Here is a 24,274-nt window from a genome sequence, read left to right on the forward strand (position 1 = left end):
ATGAAAAATATTTATCGCTCGTCTATAACTATGAAAGAGGGGGCGGTTATAACTTTTTATGACTAGGCCGATATCGAACTGACATTGGAAGAATGCTCGTAAAAATAAAAGATAATTTTATTGTGAACTGGGTTGTAGAAAATAAAAAGACGGGAAAGTTTTTGACAACCCATGAAGCAACTATATGAAATGTTATTATAATTGTTATTTAAGGATCGATTGGTTTGGATTGTTTTGGAATGAAGAGCAAGTTGACATAATGTGGAGTTCAATAGAAATTGCAAAAAACGTAAACATATATGAGTACGAAGGTTGTTTTCACTGAAATATCATCAACATATATTTTAACCATTTTCCAGGTTTTATCGTACATACCTACTTACGATTTATCGACCACATACGCGCCAATAGAATTTCATATTCATATTCATTTATTTGTATTAATCATACATTGTTAGTGTAACAATTAGATACATAGGTATGGGTGGGTGAGTGCGATATAATACATTCGGTAGAGACTCACTAATAGAAAACGAACTAAAGGACGTCGAACTTAAAGATGTCCTTCTGTTCTGCAGGAAAACAAGAAGATTTGAGGAGATTGGTATGGGAATGCCGCCGGGACAGTAACCTGCAGCTCCAACTTCAGGGAATTGGGCTGAATGAACGCAACACGCGATCGACAGCCCGCCTGCTTCCGGCCGGGCGTCCCTACACTACATCTTCATCTACATCTACATGGGTGGGTGAGTCTTATGGTAGGTATGGTGGTATGGTGGTGGGTTTCAAACTTAGCAATACGAGTAAGGTTCGAATTCAATTTGATTTTCGGGAAATGTGACTTGTCTTCAAATGAATCATCAAAGTTGGATTAATTGGAAAATATTTGGATTTTTTGGAAAAATCTTGTAGATTGGTGCGGCCTGGAAAAGTGTTAACTAAAAATTATATGAATAAAATTTTTGAGTGTATTAACTATTCATAAGGTCATGATTGCCCTTAAAAACTGTGAGATTAGGAAGTCATTAAGGTGAATTGGTTTGGTTACATTATTTGCAATATCTATTAATTCACTTTACAGTTTAGATAGGTACCTACACTTTCGCGTAGGAAGAGTGCGTATGGACATTGAGGAAGCGGAAGGATATGTTTTAGTAATTGAGAACGTTTTTTGGCTAGCGTACCAAATTATTAACCTACCTAAATACACCTACCTAATACCTAATAGTACCTAAATACATATAAAAATTGTCAAACAGTTGTGTAGAAATTTTTTTTAACTATTTATTATCCAATAAAGATCACTCGCTTGCGAATTTTACTCGTTCTTTTATCTATCAATAATTTCCAATCCTACAGTCCGTTTTTTAGGGTTCCGTAGCCAAATGGCATAAAACGGAACCCTTATAGTTTCGCCATGTCCGTCTGTCTGTCTGTCTGTCTGTCTGTCTGTCTGTCTGTCTGTCTGTCTGTCTGTCTGTCTGTCCGAGGCTTTGCTCCGTGGTCGTTAGTGCTAGAAAGCTGAAATTTGGCATGGATATATAAATCAATAAAGCCGACAAAGTCGTACAATAAAATCTAAAAATTTAATTTATTTTAGGGTACCTCCCCTACACGTAAAGTGGGGGTGAATTTTTTTTTTCGCTTCAACCCTAGAGTGTGGGGTATCGTTGGAAAGGTCTTTCAAAACTAATAGGGGTTTTCAAGAAACATTTTTTGATAAAGTGAATATATTCGGAGATAATCGCTCCGAAAGAAAAATAAAATGTGTCCCCCCCCCCTCTAACTTTTGAACCATAGGTCCAAAAAATATGAAAAAAATCGTGGAAGTAGAGCTTAAGAAAGACATTAAATGAAAACTATAGCGGACATGATCAGTTTAGCTGTTTTTGAGTTATCGCAAAAAGTTTTCCCTTCATAGTAAAAAGACTTATTTTAATTAGGTACTGATTATGCAAATTTGCCTATTTGTTTAACTCAGGTGAAAGGTACCGTTTCATCCCTTGGTTAACAATTTACTATACTTTAAGCTCCAGGTTAGCTTATTGTGACAGAAGAGTAACTACGGAACCCTACACTGAGCGTGGCCCGACATGCTCTTGGCCGGTTTTTTTACTGTAAAGTACTGCCCACAGGAAATGACACAGAATATTAATTTCTTTCTTGTATAGTATAAAATGTATTTCTTAGTAATAAATTAAGTTTTTGGCAAAGTTTTTTGATAGTTAGACCAAGATAACTTAGAAGAGATCCCTTTTAGGGATAAGTTCGCCTTTGTACATAACCTTTTTCAATCAAAATCTTTGCAGACTTGTCTTCGTATGAATCTACAAGCTTGCCGCTGACTGTACTTTTCTTACCACGGGCAACTAATACTTATCGAGACAATTTTAAAAACCCCAAACACAATTAGGTTGCGTTGTTTTATCACAGAGTTCCTATGGCCACCTCCTGTCTCCATCATCAGATCAGCTCGATGGTACCATTTTATTGCATTGTCACCCGACTTGTATACAAATTTCAGCTCAATCGTAAATCGGGAAGTGGGTCAAATTTTGCTTTCAAGATTTGACACTAACAAAATAACATAACACAACATAACAGGGCAAGCTTTTAAAAAAACAGGCTATAGCGTAAGCATCAAAATGAAGGGAGAATACCTTCTGTACTTCCACACAATCACTTATTCAGTGGCTCCACATCAATATATCCGATGCGATATATATAAAAATCGATACACTATACCACCCATACATTACCGTATTAGGGTCATAAGACTCGGGCTCGGAAGTAGCGATAAGGCACTTCGGGCCCCGATATCTTCGGACCCTCGATATCGGATGATGGGTGTGATTGACGGTTTATGTAACTTGCTATGGCCTTGTACGATAAACTAAGGGGTATTCATTGATTGGACTATTGCAATAGGAATGGGCGTTGCGATAATCCAATAAAAATTCAATAATGACATTTCCTAAAAAAATTATGTAGTTACCTAAATACGAGTTTAAATAAACTTCCGTGAGACATCTATTTCAAAACCTGCACGCAGGGCCTAGTTGCGATATTAAAAACTAAAATTTTGTATTATTTCCTCGCATCGCATTGTTCGGCAACGTACTCAAAAATATAATAGTTGTTTCAGGTTAAATCCTAGGCATACTTTTTCTCTTATATCAGACTTGCCGAAATTATGCGTACGGGTATAGACTTTGCTGGACCTCTGTATGTTACTCCTTACAGAAAACGTGGCGTACGCAGCGTCAAGGCCTATATATAGTGGTCAAGGCGTATATGCTTTTTATTTGCCTCGTAACGAAAGCCGTACATAATTATATAATTGGCCTCAAATCTAAGCTCTGCATGTCTCATAGACGCTTGCTACTTGCTTGTTTACTCTGATAACGGGACAAATTTTGTATCTGCAAAATGTTAAGCAGCTTCACGATCTTTTACAATCGATTACTATAAAACTTTCAGCGACGAGCTCGCGAAACATCGTATTAGTTGGAAAATGAATCGTACCGCTAGCCATTTCGGAGGTAGATATATGGGAAGCTAACATAAAAAGCACTTAAATGTATTTTTCAAAGTAATAGGAAAGCAGATCCTCACATTACTCATTTCATTAACTCAGTTATCGGTATTACTCATTTTATTAACTGAAATAAATGTCATATGAAAAAAAAGTGACCAAAACCTCTGGGACCAAACTAACATCTGCATTCGATGCAGACGCCCTAACCACTGAACCATCCGGGTCACGGCAGTAGGAGGCAAACCCTCTCAAGTATACGAGTATGCAATCTTTTAAAGGTTTACGTCCTAATATATTTATATATCTGCGAGGATCGAATCTATGAAATATAGGGTTGATCGAATCTATCAACTAGGTACATATTATAGATACTTACCACCGAACTGGTTACATGTCCGATTCTTTCTCTATTCAGGCAGCTCGCCTTTGGAATAGTCTCTCTGTCAAAATTAAACAGTGTCCGAACAGGTTTGCAGGTTTTAAAAAATCCTTAGGTGAGCACTATGTACAGTATGAACAGTACTACGATATATATATTGATTTTATGTATTTCTTATGATTGTATTGTGTTTCTAAAGGTACCTAATTGCATCATCTATACCACTTTTTGCCTAAAGGTTGACTGTTAGGGAATGCCTTTCAGAATGGCATTAAGTTCGCCTTTTGTAAAGTGTGTTTTCCTATGTGCAATAAAGACTAAAATAAATAAAATACTTAGAATACTTTTTGTGATTAAAACCAGTTTATATTTTTATCCATTTATTATAATTCTTTGTAAACTCATACACTTGATCTATTCAACCACTTATCCTCGTTATACACGCCGTTACATCACGAAATGAGACTTACTTACAAAAACCTACCCACTATAATGTATTAGATAAAAGACCTTATTGTTTTGGCTTTTAGAGTTCATTTTCCATATTGTATTCCATTCCTGTATTGTATTCCGCTTATTTCGACGTTTCAACCTTAGTCAAAATGTCAAAAGCGAAAAAAATATCCCTTTTTGTGTTATTTCTGAAAGGTGACAAAAACCCAGCTTTTTTTGTTTTAGCTCACCTATTTTATGATTATTTTGGGTTTCTTTTTTGGATGTACTCGTAGATAATAAATTTAAAAAATATATAATTGCATCTAATACATTACAATGCGTAGAATAAATACATAGTTTATAGAGTATCGAGCGCACCATAATTGACATGAAAAAGCAAACCAACGCCTCTAAGCGGAAACTAAAAAAGAAATAACCAACACTAAAATCAGATTAATTTTCATTCATAAATTATATGCACAATCAAAACTTGAGATTTTCAAAGAATCAACAAAAATATGGCACTCAATTTTATAGACATCGGCAGTGTCGTTTTTTAATTATGTATAATGCAAAATAAAATGTACTATGGTAACTATTATAGTTTCAATGTCTCTACAGAGGAAATAAAATAGTAATATAATTTCAAATTAGAAAAGTAATCTAGTAATCACAGAGTTGACAGAGAGACAAACTGGTCGCCGTAGACAAACTTTAACTTCATGACAAGCCGGTTTCGCACGCACACATACTCAGACACTACAATTTCTCGACAGGAAGTTTCTGAAAAAACACAAATTGAAGACTGGTAACCATCTAAGTGGTTAGTGGTAGAAATAATTCAAATAAGCGACAAATTATCTGAACAATTCCTCTGACACTCCGTTTTATAGGTACATATGTATGCGACAGAAAATGCCGAGCGAGGCTACATATCTACGCAACTCAAGGAGTCAAGCGGTGTGTATGTATCGCACGTAAATCGGCGTGTTGTTAAATCCCAGTTTTGCCTCATCGACCCTCGCCTGCCTGTCTTTCAACTCTGTGCTAGTAACAAATATTACAACTATTTATTAGATAGTTACTGTGATAAATATTGTGCAGTAATTACATGGAAACGGTGTAACTTATCAGATAGATAATTTATTGCATTCAGAACCAGAATGCTCAGATTATGCTCGGCAGTCGATCCGATAGTGTACGGCATGGGTGGCGAGCGTCCAGCAGAGCGTGCGTCGGGGCGGGCAGCGTGGTGCCAAGCGGTAGCGCGCACTGTACCGTTTGTATACGTTTTCATTTGTTTCAAAGCGCCGCTGCACGCCTCGCTCGATTGTCCATTCAGGTCGTACACAAAATTATGGCTACAACTTATTATATATAAACAGATTTTATAACTAAATGATAGTTTTTTGATATATAATATATCACCCGGATTCATTTCATGAAAATATATATTCCAACACACCTCTAAATTGGGTGATTACTAAATGTTGTCAGGAACAATATAATTGATCAGAAATTTTAAGGAAAGCCTAGTCTTCTTGGCATTCAGTTGCTGACTATTGTTTAAAAAACTGTAAAATTCATAGGAAATTCAGTTAACAATTTTTTTAGACAAAGAAGATACAGGTAACAAGCTCGTTACGCTTTAAATTAATTCTTGTATCGAAAGAGCGATTAGCGTAAAAAAGTTAGTTCTGATCACTTCGTCTGGGTGATTCATCATTCATCACCCAACAGTATACACTAGTATAACCACTCACTCATTCGCTGACTGACGCGATAGTAGTTCCTGAGAGTACATCCAGTGTATACATGATAAGTATAGTATATTTCATACACCTTGAGGACAGCTGTCATCTCCATACAATTTATAACCTTAAAACGCATCGTACCCAAAGAGAATTTGAAATAGAATCAAAGGCCAAAGGTATGGCGACATCGTTTCAAGCGATGGCGCCCGGTAAGATGGCGCCACTTTTTGATATTTAACAACTTTAACACATATCAGTGAAAAAATAAGGATCAAAGTCAAATTAAGTTCTTGAAGTTGTAATCATGTGTCGAAAGATGGCAATAAATGTACATGGCTACAAAGTTTTCTTTGACAATACACCTCTATTTCAAATTATCTTTGCCGTAAATCACTCACCGTACCCAAACCATGTGAAAAATACTATAAGCCATTTAACGAACAGAGCAACATGGTCGTAAAGATATAGATATGAAGATTAGTTCAGATAATGAATTAAATTACATTTCTTAATAAATAAGGAATTTAACTCATAAATAATATAATGTTAACCCCATGCCTACGACTGTCGACATAATCTTAGAATTTTAACAAGAATACAGCTTGTTCCAAAATTACATACCTGCCATAGAAAAAATAAATTTAAAAAAAAACAGCCAGTTCAATATTAACAAAAGGTAAAGAAAAGCATAGACAATTCCTAGCAGGATTGTATTTTTGAAACAAACCGCACATAATCCATGTCTGAAACATGTCAAAGACGGTCATAGCGCATCAAATTAAACAGAAAACACCTCATTTCAAAGCATATAAAATAATAGCAGTCACCACACATAGGTCTGCACCAACCACGCTGCTGTATATGTCCCGGTTACACTACCTTACGGAGGTCGATGATATCATATTGTACCAGTAAAGTCCGGACTTTACTGGTAGGACCTATCCGGATACGTCCTGAAAATCACGCAGTTGGAGTCTCGACACAATGCGAATTTTAATTATTTCTTTTTAACCGAAGGGTGTCAAGTTCCGGCGGTATCGCGGCCGGCGACACTGCGGAGTTACGTAATGCATCGTTTTTAGTTTTAAGATGTATTTTTTATAATAATTACATAAAATACAATACAATACTCAGTATATGCTTGTTTTGAGATATTTATGTTTAGTCCGGTAGTATACAACAAGCTGCCAGTCTCTACCACAAGCACGCTTAGTTCCTTTAAAACAGGGCAAAAAAATTGGCTCGTCAAACAAAGCTTTGATAGTTATTACCTCTAGAGGCCCACCGTACAAGATTGGCAATCGAATTTGAATCAATGGTATCAGAAAATAGAGTTGAATTTGTTTTGTTTGAAAATCGAACGAAACCAAACAAAAGCAACTCTGTTATATTTAATTAATATTTAAATTTCATTGCAGGTAATTTGTACTAGTATTAGGATATTGAAACCCAGGACGTTAACTAATTTATCGATTACAAAGAATAGTGATATATTAAATTGATATAAACATAATGAATATAAGTTGTGTAGAAATAAGTTTGAAAATTGCGATCTGTCTACCTTATTACCAATAAATGATGTCTATGTCTGTGTCTATTTAATCTAAGGGCCACTAGTTGCCTGAAATAAACCTTCCATAGGCATATCATCGCATTAATTTGGTATGGGAGCGGGACCGTTTATTTCAATTGGATCCATGTAAATTAAAAATATCTACAAAAATGAGTAATATGTATTGGTAAACATTGGCTGTTATAGTATAAAATGATATAAGATGCCTAGCGGTGTAGCGTTTTACTTGAAAAAGTTTAGCTATGTATGGTGACCTCTCTATTTATGTGCTTCATAATGCGGTGGTTTTTTTTTAGTTTAATCTGAAAAAATGCAATATGACCGTCCTCAATCCTATATTTTAAGCCTAACCTTAATACTTAGCACTAATTAAATTAAATTATGCATTATCTTTGGCGAATACACTGCTTGCGGTACCGTGAAACTTATGAAAAAAAAGGTCTTAAAAAATGTACTAAACTCGTTGTAAAGTCTCACAAAATTCTCTAGTAATACTGAAGTACAAAACATTTCCGCTCTGTAAATGGTACCTGTTCACTTAAAACTACGCTTTAATAATAGCTATAGTTTTGCAGGCCATTTTCGTCAGTAGAAAAAAGCGGCGGGAATTTCCATAGAAAATATGAATTTTCCGCCTTTTTTACTGACAAAGTGGGTTTGCCAGAGTATAGTAAGACTATTTTATACATTAGAAAAGTGACCAGGAAATTGGCGTTACAGATATAAATTATACAAAACATGCTTTTGACAGCTCTCCTGCGCCATCTTGTTTTTTTACCTTGTACTTATCTAAAATAAGTTAGGTTAATTTATTTACTATTAGTAAGTATTATGTTTTCCTCCTTTACTTCATAGTAAAGAGAAATGCACCAAGAGTGACTAAACGCGAAACTTCCAAGCGCTTAGTCACCAGATAATTATTAGAAATGAAAAATAACTTAAACACTTACAAATTAAGACTAATCAAAAATGATCGTCAAAATTGTTCTAACCTTTCATGATCACATTTCTTTAATATTATTATTAATATAATTGTGGTGTTACAGCGATAGCAGTACGTTAATTATCTTAAATATCATCCAATCCTACTTTGTCACATAACAGTTCATTTGAACCTTATTTACAGAAGTTCAAAGTTGAAATTCCAATACCCTCGAGATGGAATGTTCATTAAGTTCGATTAAACATTAAATTAAAAAGTCTACGCTATTTAAGATTAAGAAGACTACATCTATTTACAAAAGGTTTGCTACGTTTCCAGTCCGTATTGAGCTGACTTTGATCATCTAAATTTTCCAATCTCTTACGCATTCGACTTTGAACATTATTTTGCTTACAGCAAGGTTCCTTTTGCAACAAGATAAAAGCTTGGAAAACCTAGCTGATGGATCACGGAGCATCATAAGAGGTTCTAGGTTATCCGTTCAAATATACAAGTCAATAAAACGTTCACACACACTACAGTAACTTCGAGTCATATATTACAGTTATATATGTACACGTTAAGACAGGTTTCTACAGGCTTCAAGCCTTGCTAATGCTGCTTCGGAATTTCCAGACGAATTTCAAATGACACAAGGTCTAAACTCATACTTTTTGCAATGAATACATTTGTTGTTATACCGTTGCGTTTACATTTGAAATTCGAAAAAAAATATTCCGATTTCAGCCACTATGACTTGCCAAGTGTAACTCCCTACTATTTGGCATCTTTCTAGCACTTCCGCTAAAAAGCGTCTAAATACCAACAGATAAGTTTCAATATCCGTTGTCTTAACCAGAGTTACTTACGTCTATTGAGCGAAAACCGATTCAAAAACACACAGTCAGACAAGAGAGGACTCTTGAGAAATTTTTGTATTTTTACTTTATTTTTTAATAAGAAAGTTTTCAAAAAATTATGTTATTGGTCGTTAAACTTTACTGGCACAGCCTTCATGTGGACATGATCAAATGATACGAGAAAAAGTAAGGTCACATTTTTACCAAAAATCATTCTAATTTATGAAAAACTAGTAAAAACAATAGGCCTTTTCCAAAGTGGTAAAACCCGCATCAAAATTTTGTTAAATATTTGTGCTATTAAAAAATCTCTTAACTAATGTTTGAATAAATTAACGCCGTTCTGAAACACACATTAGACCAAGTACATTTATTATTCCTTGTGATTTGAGCATTCTTACTTAATAGTCTCCATTTTCAACAACACAAATTACAATTATTGCATGCTTATGGCAAGAAAAACCGCTTCACTATGGTTCTAATAAGATATCCTTTATAATTAATCACTCTACTAAACGTTTTTAAAATTTAGCTAAAAACTTTCGGACGCCACAAACGTGACGAAAAGAATACTGACCGTTTACGAACAGTTAGATAAAAATGTCACATTTATTTCGAAAATTCATTAAGTATCGCTTCGACTACCGTATTTACTCTAAAAACACGGGGTCGTTTCAAAGTCTTTTAATAACTTAGTACCAACCGTTTTCACTCTTAGCACTTTCAACACTTCTCGATTGGAGACGTTCGAATTTTAAAATCGAAATTCGAATCACTGCACTGTGAGGTGGTATTCGTCGTTCGTGTCGCGCCGGAGATCGCACCTTGGGAGGCAAAGGATAGGGTTTAAAGTTCAATGACAGCATGTAGGCGGCGGCACCTTGCGCCTTGCGCCTTGAGGATAAAGCTAAAGAGTCCAATAAGTCGCGATGGCAACGCTCCATAAAGTAAGAAGGTCGTAAGCGCCGTTTGCGCCGTATTTAAATTTGCACCTTACAGGTTAAGGATAGAGTTTAGAGCTCGGTGACGGCGTAGAGGTCGCGGTGGTCGTGCTGCTGCTGCGGGCGCTCGGGGCGGCGGCGGTGCGTGGTGCCCGTGTTGGGCGCCGGCTGCTGGCGCCGCGGCCGCTGGAGCGATCTGCGAGAAGCAGTTATGTTATGTGTTATTTTAACGTGTTCTTTGGATGCTTCTCTTCTTCTTCCTCGCGTTGTCCCGGCACTTTTGCCACGGCCCATGGGAGCCTGGGGTCCGCTTGAAAACTAATCCCAAGTTTTTTTTTTGAATTTTTTTTGGCGTAGGCACTAGTTTTTACGAAAGCGACTGCCATCTGACCTTCCAACCCAGAGGTTTGTTGTCGTGTTGTTTGGATGCTTCTAATAAAAAAAATAAAAAAACAAAAATTTTGAGGACTGCAGTACAACATATTTTCAACTACTTCAATATTTCGATAGAGGACGTTCTCAATTCATTGGGATTTTTTTCTATATTTTTTTATGTAGAAATGTTACCCGATGTCTTGAAGACGGCTGGGCTGATTTGGATTTTTTTATTTAAAAGCGTGTACCTCACGGTTGTTCCCATTGTCAGCAGGTCAGGATCATATATGCAAAAAGTGGGCAGCCGCATTAGACAATGAAAATTGTTTGAAAGGACGGCATTATTTCTTTTAAATTACATGATGCTGTATGCTTATTTATTTGTCCTTACCTATACTCGAGCGCGGCGGCCGACAGCGGCTGCGGTTCCGTCCGTCTCGGCGGCCGCACCGTAGCATATTTATCCTGCTCCCTCGGCTCCCGCGGCAGCTCTCTCGGCTCCCTTTGCTCTCTTTGCTCCCTTTGCTCCCTCGGCTCGCGCTGCTCCCTTTGCTCTCTCGGCTCCCTCGGGAGCTCGCGGGGCAGCTGCGGGCGGGGCGGGTGCGGGTTGTGGTGCTGGGGGTGCTGGGGGTGCTGGGGGTGCTGGGGGTGCTGGGGGTGCTGGGGGTGCTGGGGGTGCTGGGGGTGCTGGGGGTGCGGGGTGAAGGTGGCGAGCGGCGGCGCGGGCGCGGCGGGGCGCAGGCGCGGCGCGCGCGGCCCGAACGAGGCGTACTTAGGGTCGAAGCGGTTCAGGGCGGTGCGGCTTGCCTGACCTGCAAATATTACTCGAAAGTTAACCGACTGTCTTTTGCGACAAGAATTATACTTTACATTAAGTATAGTAAAGTAAACAAAACGCACTAAAGCACATTTGAATTCAAGTTTAGAGTTGTAAGATACTTCGATAGCTTCTCGATCAGAGTGGAGTTTCTGCCCTTATGTATATTAACCTTATTGTATTATAAACCTTAGTATGCAACACCCGATTAATTGCATTTGGAATAGCTTACGGAATTAACTAGTTTTCTAACCTTAAGATAAAGCAAGAGTGTCGCCATTAAAGACTACTTCAATTCCACGGTTAGAGTTAATAAGATTGTAACTCACGCCTGTTAGGTTCGGTGTTGAACGCGCTGCCGGGCCTATCTCAGTGGAAGTCGAGAAGCTCTTCAGCGTCTTGCGCTTGCTAAGGGTGGCGTATTTGCCGTTGTCATCGTTACTACACCACAATAAGGCTTGCCCTTTGTTAAGTTTGGTGTTGAGCACGCCGCCCGGATTATCTCAGTAGAAGTCATTGCTATCCAGCGTCTTGCACTGCTAGCTGAAGATGGCGTATTTGCCGTTGTTAATCTTACTACACTACAAGAAGGCTCACCTTTGTTAAGTTCAGTGTTGAGCGCGCCGCCGGAACTATCTCAGTAGAAGTCATTGCTCTCCAGCGTCTTGCACTGATAGCTGAGGGTGACGTATTTGCCGTTGTCAATCTTACTACACTACAATAAGGCTCACCTTTGTTAAGTTCGGTGTTGAGCGCGCCGCCGGAACTATCTCAGTAGAAGTAATTGCTCTCCAGCATCTTGCACTGATAGCTGAGGGTGACCTATTTGCCGTTGTCATTCTTACTACACTACAATAAGGCTCACCCTTTTGTTAAGTTCGGTGTTGAGCGCGCCGCCGGGACTATCTCAGTAGAAGTAATTGCTCTCCAGCATCTTGCACTGATAGCTGAGGGTGACCTATTTGCCGTTGTCATTCTTACTACACTACAATAAGGCTCACCCTTTTGTTAAGTTCGGTGTTGAGCGCGCCGCCAGGACTATATCAGTAGAAGTCTTTGCTCTCCAGCGTCTTGCACTGCTTGCAAAGTGGCGTATTTGCCGTTGTACTAATATCAACCAAACTACACCACAATAAGTTTTGATACTTTTACCTGTAATTTTCACGTTAGTATGCTAACCTCAAAATAAAGCAAGAGTATCACCATTAAAGTCTACTGCAATTCCCGGATTAGAGTTAATAATTTACTCACCCTTGTTAAATTCGTTATTGAAAATAAAGCGAGAGTGTCGCCATTCATATCTGCTTCAATTCCACGGTTAGAGTTGATAAGGTTATAACTCACCCTTGTTAAGTTCGGTGTTGAGCGCGCCGCCGGGCCTATCTCAGTAGAAGTCGTTGCTCTCCAGCGTCTTGCACTGCTTGCTGAGGGTGGCGTATTTGCCGTTGTGCGGCGCCCGCCCCAGAGTATGTGAGCCGCCGAGTGAGTCCACGCCCATGGAGCTGCTGGCGCCGCGCCCGAGCGTCGCGCTGCCGGACATGCGCGATCTGCTGTTGATGATTTAAATATATATTAATAAATTATAATAAATATGAACATTGAATAGAGAATGTTATTCACGTAGAACAAACATTTAAAAAAGTTTTGGTTGGATAAAATTCCTTATGTCAAACCTGTTGTGCGGAATTACAATATTTGACATTATCAAACTGCGTGGTGTACAAGTTCAGCGGTACAATAGCTGGCTATAGGTCTAGTTACACTTCTATAGTTTGTGTTTTCACATTACCCGAACCTATATCGGTTATTAGATGGAAGTAGAATGTATAAAATATGTGTTTTTATTTATTTGCCATAGGCGCCATCCGATATTCGATATCGGATTGGTACTTCCGATAATTACAGAGATGTGAGCTATCCGACCGATATTTTTTTTTATGTGCGTATATATATGCTGTAATGTGTGACCGCTGAAGCAAGCGCGACGCGTCACTAGTACACCCCACGGGCCGACATTGTGGATGTAGGATCCTGCATGTGATTTCGGATCGGACAATGTTAAAACACTTTTATTCTAGTTCGTTGTGGAGATGACTTATCTGGGTCGCTGCGCATGGCTTGTCGGGGAAGGGCACGGGGATAGAGCGTTACTACAGGCACAGAGCGGAATGCAAGACTGCTAGGTGGCCGGTCCTGGAAATGTCTCTTTCTAATAAAAACAATTAGAAAAAGATAGGTAGTTAAGATACCTGGGTCGCTGGTCCAGGTCACAGAGCTGCACGGCGGCGCTGTAGCTGGGCGGCTTGCCGTTGGGGAAGGGCGCGGGGCGCGGCAGCGTGCGGCTGCAGGCGCTGCTGCCGCCGCTCGACAGGAATGGAGCCTGCTCCTCGCCAGTTCCAGCTCGTCTGGAACCACAAATGTACAAGTAGTACATGTGTTTTTTTTCTATTCATCACTGTTGATTTAAAACAGATTTAAAACTTTTTGTTATGAAACTCATGACTCAAATTGAATGAATTCACTATACAACATTGTAGTGAACTATAATGATTTTGACTAATCACATATCGCGGCGGAGAAGACAATAAACTATAGAATAAAACACATCATCGAGCGTGTAGACGTTCAAACTGCACTTCGTTTGACTATCTCGATTGACTCCGAGAAAAAGTATACAATTGTGACATATATATATAAAGCTTAGCTTAGCTATAGCTTTTCATATCTCGTGCTTTTCAGGCTAACGAATGGTGAGAAAACACTTCGTACTTGGTGTTTATATAGATCCAGGCGTGCGAGTCGACGAGAACGATGGCCGTAAAAAGGAAACCGGCCGCGATGGCCGCCAGCAGCTGCAGCGACAACGCCTGGAAGAAAACGTTTATATGTAATATATAAAAGGATAAACAGGGCCGTCCGTATGAAGAACCGTACACCATCTTCTTTAATGTGAAAGTGAAGATGTGTCTAGGGATTGATTCGACTGAGCTCGAGCGTACGAAGAAACACAATAATTATTTCTATGAACCCAGCACAGCGCGACAATCAAGGTAGATTTATTGCTACGCCTCTGACGTTTAACTTTGCTCGTCTACTCCGTGTGCGCCGATCGCACCCACCACTATCGCGCGTTCAATGCAAAACTAAACAGTTGGAATAAGCATGAGGCGCGGGCTATCAGAAAAGTCGTAATATCGATCGGTTTCGCTCTGCACGGCTGACGTCAGTGACCGCTGGCAGTCGCATTCGCCAAATCAAATAAAATCATCCTAGTTACCTGCAGGCCCGCGTCGCAGGCGGCCCGCGCGCCGGCCACGAAGTAGGCGCGCGCCATGCGGCACTCCAGCGCGCCGCTCAGCGACACCAGCGCGCGCTCCGCCTCGCCCGTGCCGGCGCCCAGCGCGCCCAGTGCCGGTTGCAGCGCTGCAATATTCATTGGAATGATTAAGTTTTCATCAGAATGACTGCGGTGACAACTACCTATTCACTCGAACCATTGAGAAGCTTACGAATAATTTAAATGTACCGTCGTACTATCACATTTGTTGCACCTTTCTCCCTCAGAAACTAACCGGGATTCTAGAGATAACTACCTACCCGATCTGAGTATACCCGGTTCCAACTCATTAGTCAAAAATTCATGGTGCATCTTTTTTAGAGCCTAATAAGAAATGTAACTCAGATTTAGGTCCTTGAATTTATTCACTATTTAGCGGATAGAGAAACCCTAAAAAGTCTTTAAGGTACAGGATTAATCGATATTTAAAAACTTAAGAGGGTTAAAGTGATGGAATTACTTCTTTACACTAACCCGGATCGTTGAAAAGTTGCGGCGCGCCTCGCGACAAGATGGCCAGAGCCTGGCGGACCGCCACCACGGCGCGCTGAGCGTTGCGCAGCTCGGCGGTGAGGATGTTCTCGCGGGACACCTTGCACGACAAGTAGTAGTGCACCATCTGGAATAAGCAAACGAATGGATTAATAACTTATCTACTTCAATGAAATTGCTTCGTTTCGCATTTGTATAAGTCCACTTTTTTGTTCATCTTGTCCACTTTGTATGTTCTTTTATGTCCTATAATATGTTGTTTTTCAGCTATTTATTTCAGACAGGTATAAATCTAAAATTCGACTTGTGTAAACTAGCGTGATTCTAATCAGGTCATCACAATAATTTGTCTGTCTAAAGGTGTTATGGCGTTATACGTTGGCAGCCAGTGGCTAGCTTCCATGCATAACAATACTGTAAAGGGTTCAACCGATACCGTTTAGTCAGCGTTTAGTCAGAGCCTCCTTCTTGACTAAATCCCTTCTTGAAAACGGTTGGGTTGGACGCAAGCGATAGTGTGACACCATATGTCGATAACTTTTAAAACACACTAGAGTGTCCACTACATGTCCTACAGTACACTCACGTCTACTGTGCGGGGCGTAGTTCGCAACGACGGGTCCTGGCGTCAGCCGCCGAACAGCCAGCACACTAAAGTACCTCCTGCACGTTACATCAGTACACTCACGTCCAGCGGCAGCCTGTGCGGCGCGTAGTTGGCGAGCGCCGCGGCGGGGTCCTGGCAGGCGTCGGCCGCCGCCACCGCGCCCGCCGTCAGCAGCGCGCCGGCCAGCCAGCATGCCACGAGCGCGCCCAGGGCTCCCACCTGAAAACAAGTATAACGTCACCTGTCAAGCTTACAATAAATAAAAGAAAGATAAAGTGTGTCTTTTCCCCGCCGGCACACCGGTATACTTACGCAAAGCAGCAACAGAGCGCGCCGCGAGCGTCGTGCAGCGGCCGCGAGGAGCGCGACACACACGGCGCCGCCGCAGCACCAGCCCGCCATGCCGCCGGCCCAGCGCGCCGCCTCCCACACCCATGCGCGCTGCAATATAAAAGATCTTGTTTAAGAACTTTAGCACGATGGCGCGGACTTCTAACATTATCAGCTAACTTGTTTTGTGTAACGTTGTAGCCTATAGATCGAACTCTACCTTCATAAAAGCGTCCAAATTGAGCTGCGCCAATGGCCTCCTCAGATTATCCGCCGCGGACGCCGCAGCAGATGCATTATTCCTCAAAGTGGACAGCGCTCGCAGTAATGTTCCCAGCGCAGTTTGGTTTGAGACCGGCGCATCCAGCGCGTCGGCGAGGCGCGCGAGCGGCGCGCGGGCGCGGGAGCCCATCGCTTCTTCCAGGATGCTTGACTGAGGAGAAAGAAAAAATTAGGACACGTGTCTTGTCTTGGACAATTTTAAACAAACAATAGAAAAATTAATATGAGCATGTCACTATGGGCAAAGTGTAAACACACACAGCTTATGGCGCTGCTCCTAATGCTGGCGGGTTTTTTACATGTGCTCGAATAACCCTTTTCTGATGGCAACTTTTGGCAGCGTTAGGAACATAGCAGGAATGCTATTCAGGAGTTGGAAGGCGTTTGCACGATGTCCCTCACTGTCCTGCCCACGCCGTCAAAGTATACGCGGCGGAAGCTTAAAATATCATATTCATACATTAAGAACATTTCATATATCCATTCTTCCAGGGTAACTCAATGCAACAGTAACGTGAATATGATGCATACCTGGTTCTTAACAGAGTTGACCAGCGCCGTGAGCTGGTTGCCAACCTTAATGCTCTGCAGTGTGGCGTTATGCAGGTCGTCGTTACCGAACAGACCCACACCTATGGCGCCGCAGCACAGCACAGATATAACATTTGATTAATATGTATACCTGGTTCTTCACGGTGTTAACCAGGGCAGCCAGTTGGTTGCCAGCCTGAATGCTCTGCAGCATGGCATTGTGCAGGTCGTCATTGCCGAACAGACCCACGCCTATCGCGCCACAGCACAGCACTGATAAGATCATGAGGGTTATCTGAAAGACAAAGGAATACAATTAGGGTTAAAAGTAAAAGGTATTAAGGGTAACTTTATCCGCGTGATAGAATAAGTGTGACTTTTTAACACTATGCGATTGAAAAAGAGGGACACAGTCATTATCACGCTGTCACGTAGAAGTACGACCATCATATTCGTACAGAATGAGAGATAATTTGTAAGGAAATGCACTCGCAGTGCGTTTTGATGAACTGAACCCCGTATATCATAACCACATGCTCATCCCTCTACGAGTATACATCGCAAGTGTGATTTTGGAAGTTGGGAGACATACGAGAATCTGATGTGTGCAAAAACAATAACAAGGTTGACGCCATCATAGAAAAGATGACCAATATTAAATTTTAAACCTGCGACAAAGGTCAATTTTACAACTGCAGATTCTTATTTCCTTTGCATTTTAAAATTTCATCAGAAATGAAATTTGGTTACGAAAATTACGAAACGATGGAGTCTTCATGATATACATTTAATTACACATAATACGCGTTAATTGTTTTTACACTGCCCTTACTTTTACAGCCAATCAACACGAGAAAGTTTCATCAAAAACTCGAACCTAAAACACATTACCATGTTAATGTTTATACCGGCGGCATTTAATGGGTTCAGACAGATCGCTGACACATTGAGAGCCATTAAATAGGACCTAAACCTTGAACGATCTCATATTGCTGCACCACCAAACATATCAAACATATCTACATTTGAAAATTTATTTAACTATGCCCCTTATTTCTAAGGCAACAAGGTATGTAATAGAATGTTTTTTAAATGCAGATACGACGTTTATGTTAAGCTTTGGGCGTGCAGCATATGGTGACCGTTCTGTGAGAAGTCTGATTGTGTTCACAGTATTAATAGAGTATTATTCTTATTACTTTTATTGTTCCAACGCGCATCAGATCTATGTCAACGAACTGATTGTTATGCCATGGTATTCAAATGCATTCTTAAACGTCAGGGTCTCGTTAAGCGATTTCAAAGTTCTCAGTCGAATAAACTAGAATAGCATAAAGTGACCCTAACAAAAACAATAATGGACAACTATCAGAACAGAAAATTAAACAGGTTAATCAGTTATCAAACTGCTACACCTCTTACAGAAGACGTTTAACTAGTAAGTAATCTAAACGTTGCATGTTGTTCTGCAAAGCAGGTGTTAGTGAGTAGATGTATCGAGTGCGAAAAAAATAAAGGTCGGTATTACCAACTCATTCTAGAAGTAACCGCCTCTGCCGCTCTAGCAGTGGGTGTATGTATAAAGAGTTGGTCTTTCTAACTAGTGAAATCAAAAAGAGACGTTTGCTTTATCATGTCATTATGTCCGACATGGAATGTGCAGAGTGGCTCTCGACACAACTGACCTTCAGAGCGGTGATGCTCCTGGGCGGGCGCTGCTTCCTGTCGCAGCATCTCGTCAGCAGGTAGATGAGCAGCACCGTCAAGGTCAGGATCAGCCATGCTCCGGGTATGGAACCGAGGATGCCCAGGCTCTGGAAACGAGAAATACAACAATTAAATTTTGGAACACCACTCGGAGTAAACTGAACTCTATGGCAGACTTTTAAGTATATAAATAAGGCTGAAGGTAGTCGTTTTACATTGTATGTACAGTCAAGGTAGTGACGGCCAAAATATCCAAATCTAACAAACACGTCCTTTTTTATGGTAAGAAAGATGTGATACCGATATATTTGGTCACTTTGGCCGGCGTGCCGTACATATACAATGTATATGTCATACAAATTCTGAGCATGTTAACAATAACAACAGGAACTAAACTCGTATCTATTTGTGGCAATGGCAAGGAAACTCACCCTAAAGTACCACTAAAGGTGGTAAGGAAATGGTTTTTCTGCCAGTATGGCCTCTGCTTCACAGAAAGATTAAGAAAAAATATTTATGAAGCAAACGGTACTTAAATGTCATATCAATCGATACTGTTCAAAGACTTAAAGAAACAGGGTGGCAGAGTAAGCACTTGTCCATACAAATTGACAGAACATAAGCAATCAATAACACCTTTGAGTGCTAGTGGCATAGCGCACTTGACACCAACAGACGGATCCACTTGACTTTGTACACTTATCTTTGCATGTAGGCGTTTGAAATAAACGGATTACGCAATTTACACATTACGCATACTTTGCGGACATAAAGTGGTAAGGCGCGTATTTTTTACATGTTTTTCAGTTTAGTTTTTCCCACCGCGATACAACCGGCTTACGGTTTTATTTATTTTAAACAGCATCTAAACTATCATCTGACAAAGTATCAGCCGGGAGGCGATGACTGACGATACATGCTCTTAGCCCGCGGTCTATATAAGAAGATCCGACATCGTACGCATGGTAACGTCTCCTGGGCCCCTCTTAAAAATAATGGATATAAATTCAACAAACATGCCTTTTTTCGTGAATTTATTCCACATGGGTCATCTTCTTAGCATGTTAGTTTAATGTTTGGTTACTTAATATATTTTTGGACGAATCGAGTTGATGAAAGTTCGGGACAACAGAATAACGCCAAGAACAACAAAAGAAAGAGATCCCGGTTTGAATATTCTCACAAAGGTCTATGCAACAGATTGACTAACATGTCGTATTAGTATACGACAGGTTAATCGTTCATTGAAGTTGTTCTTGAACATATTCATATGTCATGACGTTTAATGACATATGAATATGTTCATCATTATAATCAGATGTAGGAATTGAGCCCTAAAAAATCCCTTATCTACTCGATACTGCTCCCACATAAGTACTTCTCTACCTGGTTAATGAGGGAATCGATTAAGGTGTCGTTGACATAACACCTGACACTCGAGCTTAATCATCACAATCGATAATTTCCATCCAATTTACCTGAACAAAGATAAACTACTGACATTCTAGTAAGTAATCTATATAGTTGTATCTCCTACGAAGGTCCAGGTCCGTAAGGCATTAATGTATCCTGTCTGTGGAAACCTGTAATTGGCTTCTCTGATACATAATTATGTTAACCTAGTTTTAGTTTACTTAAGCTTTTGGTTTTCCGAACAAAATAAAATGAAATGGAATGAAATGAAATAAAATAAAATAATTGGAGCGATCTGACTGCATGGTGACAGTATTCATCATGCTGCTATCTAAGCAGCATGATGAATACTACTCACTCGGACTACGTTCTCGTCGGAGACGCCCGAGCCGCCCATGGCGGCTGTGTCACACCTGGAAACCTGGAACATGTGACGTCACAGCACTAACCTCGAGATAGACGGGCGAGTCGGGCGCGAACGTGTCGTTGACGCGGTGTAGCGTGACGTTGATGTGAGGGAGCGCGTGCAGCAGCCGCGACAGCCGCGGAGGGGTGTACTCGTCGGAGACGCCCGAGCCGCCCATGGTGGCTGAGTCACACCTAAAAAAAAAGAAAAATATCGTTTGAAACAAACTCGTAATATGATATAAAAATATGCAGTCAACATGGTGGACAAACGTTTCGAAAATCGAAATTTCGTGATCCACTTTCAAGTCATAGAGAAGCTTTCAGGTACAGAGAAAGACTACGTTCCGAATTAAACGAGCTTCTGCCTAAAAATCCACGTAATTAAAATATAAGAATGCAACTAAACAGCATATAAATAACGCCGTTATATATAGCACAGTATAAATAACGAATGCCTACAGGTAATCTAGCAAACGGCGTATTACTCAAACGAGCACTGAACCCATTCTTTAACAGCCCGTAATAGCTGGCTCGCGTGAGATATCCAACTATTAAACCAGTCAAGAAGGATTTTCAGGGACAAAAATGTCCTTCCATTTGTCTTTCACTTTCAATCTGTATTCCAAATAGACTTTTTGCATTACGACAAAAAAAAATTATTTCACTGCTCCCAGTCGGAAATCACTGTAGAGATTTTGTAGCGGTATTTCGATTAGTCCAGGACCAATTTTGAGGTTCTGGAAAGTTTGGAGATGTACTGCATCGTATTTAAGTGGAGAAGTTCGAGTCATACTCATACCTTTGAAGATTCATGATCAAGTTTTTCTAGGTTCAAAAGGGTTTCTCGAGAGACGCCAGATGAATATCGCCGGGCGCTCCTTACAGTTCTTGCTATGCTAGTTCCATTAGTTTCTGAGAGAATATCATTTGAGGTGGGAAATCTACTACCAAATATTACTGCCATAAAGCTTAATAGTTATTTTGACTTTTTTTGGAACAAAGTTGTCAAAACTATCTTTATTGATTAAGAGGATAGGCCACGGCCGCTTCTTCATACAAACGTAGTCATCATTTTCCTCTCTGGAATCTTTGGATATTGCCATTATAGAAAATGTGTTTACATATTTTAATGTGTTTTAACCTATGTTTGACTTTTTTCTTTAATATTAGATAACATTACAAAATTCAACAAAATCAAGGTATTTACTTATAAACAAAGAACTAGGAAACCGCGTAATACAGATAAAAAGTTTACAGAGTAGCGTATACCTTCTTTGATTGGGGTAAAGTATTCAATTTAACTAGTTTTTACTGTGACAAAGTCGCGTCCTTTGCCCAGTTTATTTTTAATTCACACCGCGTTGAGAAAGTAGGGCAATGTGTCTATGTCGCTGTCAAGAGATCGAAGGGTTCTCGACGACATGCCAATCGCTTTCATGTGTGAGTGTATCGGTACAAACAGCAAATGAGTGAGGTATGTAACCCTGCGAAAGGGCAGAATTAAATATGTGCAGTCGCCATCAGAGCTGCCAAAGTGTTCAAAAATATCTGACCACGCACTATAGCGCCTCGACAATATGGGGCGTGTTCAGATGTTTGTGAACACCTTGGCTGCTCCGATATATCTGATAGCACATGTACGGTCAAGGAATTTGATTGCTTGGCCACTTCGTGGATTTATGTATACAGTGACGATAATATTAGATCCCTAGTGTTTTTCATATTGGACGTAGCAACAAAATCTATTCCTTGACGTACCTGTAAATAAATACACGTAAAAGTTATATTAAACCGTATAAGGATCACGAAATGTCCCAATAAAATGTTAGGACACTTATGTATAAAACATTAGGACACAATTCCATTTAAGAGGTTAAGAGGAAAGGGAACATTGATATTATGGTTTTTTTACATAAGTAATTTGTTTCATATAAATTCCTCATCATTTTTCTCTCTGGATATTAACATTTTTGAAAATATTTTGACACTATTTGTTGTATATCAACCAACAGCTATGCCCAGGTCTGACTTTTTTCGATTTATTATTGTAAAAATTAGGAGCGAAAACAAATTTTAAACAAATGTTTAAATGCTCCTAATTCTTGTGTTAAATTTCGAAAAAATCAAACGCAGGGGCGTACCTGTGGTTGATGTATAACAAATATTGTCAAAATATTTTCAATTATGTTAATATCCAGAGAGGAAAATGAGGACTACGTTTGTATGAAAAGTCGATTTCGCGCGGGTATCCACTTTCGTCTTAAGGGCGAACCTCAACAGATGTGCATTTACATTTACACAAAGAACACATTTACATTTGCACACACACACACGTGTGCATTTGTTGTATAAGGGGTCATACAAGTAGATTCTTCAATAAAACTGTGTTCCTTTTTATTATGTCCAGCTAGTCAGCAAATACCTAGGGACTACGTGCACACTAAGGGAGGCAATTAGCAACCTGAAAACATTGCTAGGCTTCGTGGAAGAGCTGGGGTGGTTAGAATAGCGCTACCTCGTTTCACGCAAAACAGGCATAATGACAACCATTGCTGAAAATGCCTAGAAAGCACTGACTAACTAACTAGCCAACGCAATGTTTCCCTTCTGTTACAATTACTTTGGTCTCTTACAATTGAAACATTTTATCAATGAATTTGGCCTCTAAACTTGACACAATCAATTTAACAGTCGGTTTATTCCATGACAGTAACATTAAAAATACGCGACGTTTATGTAAAGTTGGCGAATATCGGTCGACGTTTCATAATGGCGGCGTCTGTGCCAAGTTCGGAAATGAGGACCGACGGCCGATAAGATTGCTAAACAAACAAAATTTACACTTGCTATAGATAGAAAGCAACATGCTTCTACTCCTATTATTTTAAAAATAGAAAAGAAAGAAAGATAAGCAATTTATAAACCAACAAAAAAAACTGACTGGAGCGTTAGCGATCTACGCTTTGACACGGGCAATTTGCTTTCGTCTCGATGCTCTCCTCTACAGGTCGCAATTCTCAACTGAATCTCGTGAAAATTAGTAAGCAGGTTCAGTAGCTACATAGATTTTTTTGTCGTTTCGTTTTTTGTAAAAGGTTCAAAATTGTAGAAATTGGCATAAAGGACTTAAGTGCCATTACGGTCTTTGGCACCAAGACCATTGTGAGTACGCTGTAAAAATGGCTTAATGAAGTATTTTTTGTTTTTACATGTATTAAGCTTATCGATCTTATCGCGAGGTCTCCAGCTCACAGAGCCACTAGTTGTTATCAAATTAATAAATAATTATTATTGTTCGAAAGTAATGTACCTGATCGGTGGAGGTCGACCTACAGTGGAGGAAGGCAGAACACTTAGGTACCGTAAAATGGCGCTACTTTGCTCCCCGCTGGATAACTATGCTCCAATTCACTAAAATGACTTAACTTAATCAAATATAATATTCCTATTATTTATACACTCAAGTAAACGAAATTGTATGTATATTTTGAATTGCTACGTTAGTCATAAAATAATCTTTCTTTTTGGCGGGGCCAATTAATTTGGAGCACAATAGGGTAACTTTGCGCCCCT

At 39.8% G+C, this 24,274-nt stretch overlaps 2 protein-coding genes across 2 annotated transcripts in view; both read right to left on the reverse strand.

The window, feature by feature from the left end:
- Positions 1 to 4,280: 4,280 nt before the first annotated feature.
- LOC133521734 (putative uncharacterized protein DDB_G0294196) lies at positions 4,281 to 12,111 on the reverse strand. The gene is made up of 3 exons (XM_061856801.1): positions 12,057 to 12,111; positions 11,169 to 11,589; positions 4,281 to 10,598 (listed from the first exon to the last, which is right to left on the reverse strand). Exons 1-3 carry the CDS (start codon positions 12,109 to 12,111, stop codon positions 10,475 to 10,477), a joined length of 600 nt encoding a protein of 199 aa, XP_061712785.1. The 3' UTR covers positions 4,281 to 10,474.
- LOC133521857 (protein tweety) overlaps positions 11,450 to 24,274 on the reverse strand; it is a 136,471-nt gene continuing 123,646 nt past the window's right edge. Inside the window, exons 4-15 of the mRNA XM_061856958.1 lie at positions 20,743 to 20,893; positions 18,859 to 18,987; positions 17,325 to 17,468; positions 16,581 to 16,793; positions 16,343 to 16,471; positions 16,112 to 16,249; positions 15,406 to 15,550; positions 14,872 to 15,017; positions 14,364 to 14,461; positions 13,844 to 13,999; positions 12,939 to 13,144; positions 11,450 to 11,589 (exon numbers count right to left, since the gene is read on the reverse strand). Of these exons, the coding sequence (XP_061712942.1) occupies positions 12,979 to 13,144; positions 13,844 to 13,999; positions 14,364 to 14,461; positions 14,872 to 15,017; positions 15,406 to 15,550; positions 16,112 to 16,249; positions 16,343 to 16,471; positions 16,581 to 16,793; positions 17,325 to 17,468; positions 18,859 to 18,987; positions 20,743 to 20,877 (1,599 nt within the window). The 5' untranslated portion in view covers positions 20,878 to 20,893 and the 3' untranslated portion in view covers positions 11,450 to 11,589; positions 12,939 to 12,978. The remainder of the gene's footprint in view (positions 11,590 to 12,938; positions 13,145 to 13,843; positions 14,000 to 14,363; positions 14,462 to 14,871; positions 15,018 to 15,405; positions 15,551 to 16,111; positions 16,250 to 16,342; positions 16,472 to 16,580; positions 16,794 to 17,324; positions 17,469 to 18,858; positions 18,988 to 20,742; positions 20,894 to 24,274) is intronic.

Source organism: Cydia pomonella, chromosome 10 (assembly GCF_033807575.1).
Source record: "Cydia pomonella isolate Wapato2018A chromosome 10, ilCydPomo1, whole genome shotgun sequence".
In the NCBI taxonomy this organism is placed as follows: domain Eukaryota; kingdom Metazoa; phylum Arthropoda; class Insecta; order Lepidoptera; family Tortricidae; genus Cydia; species Cydia pomonella.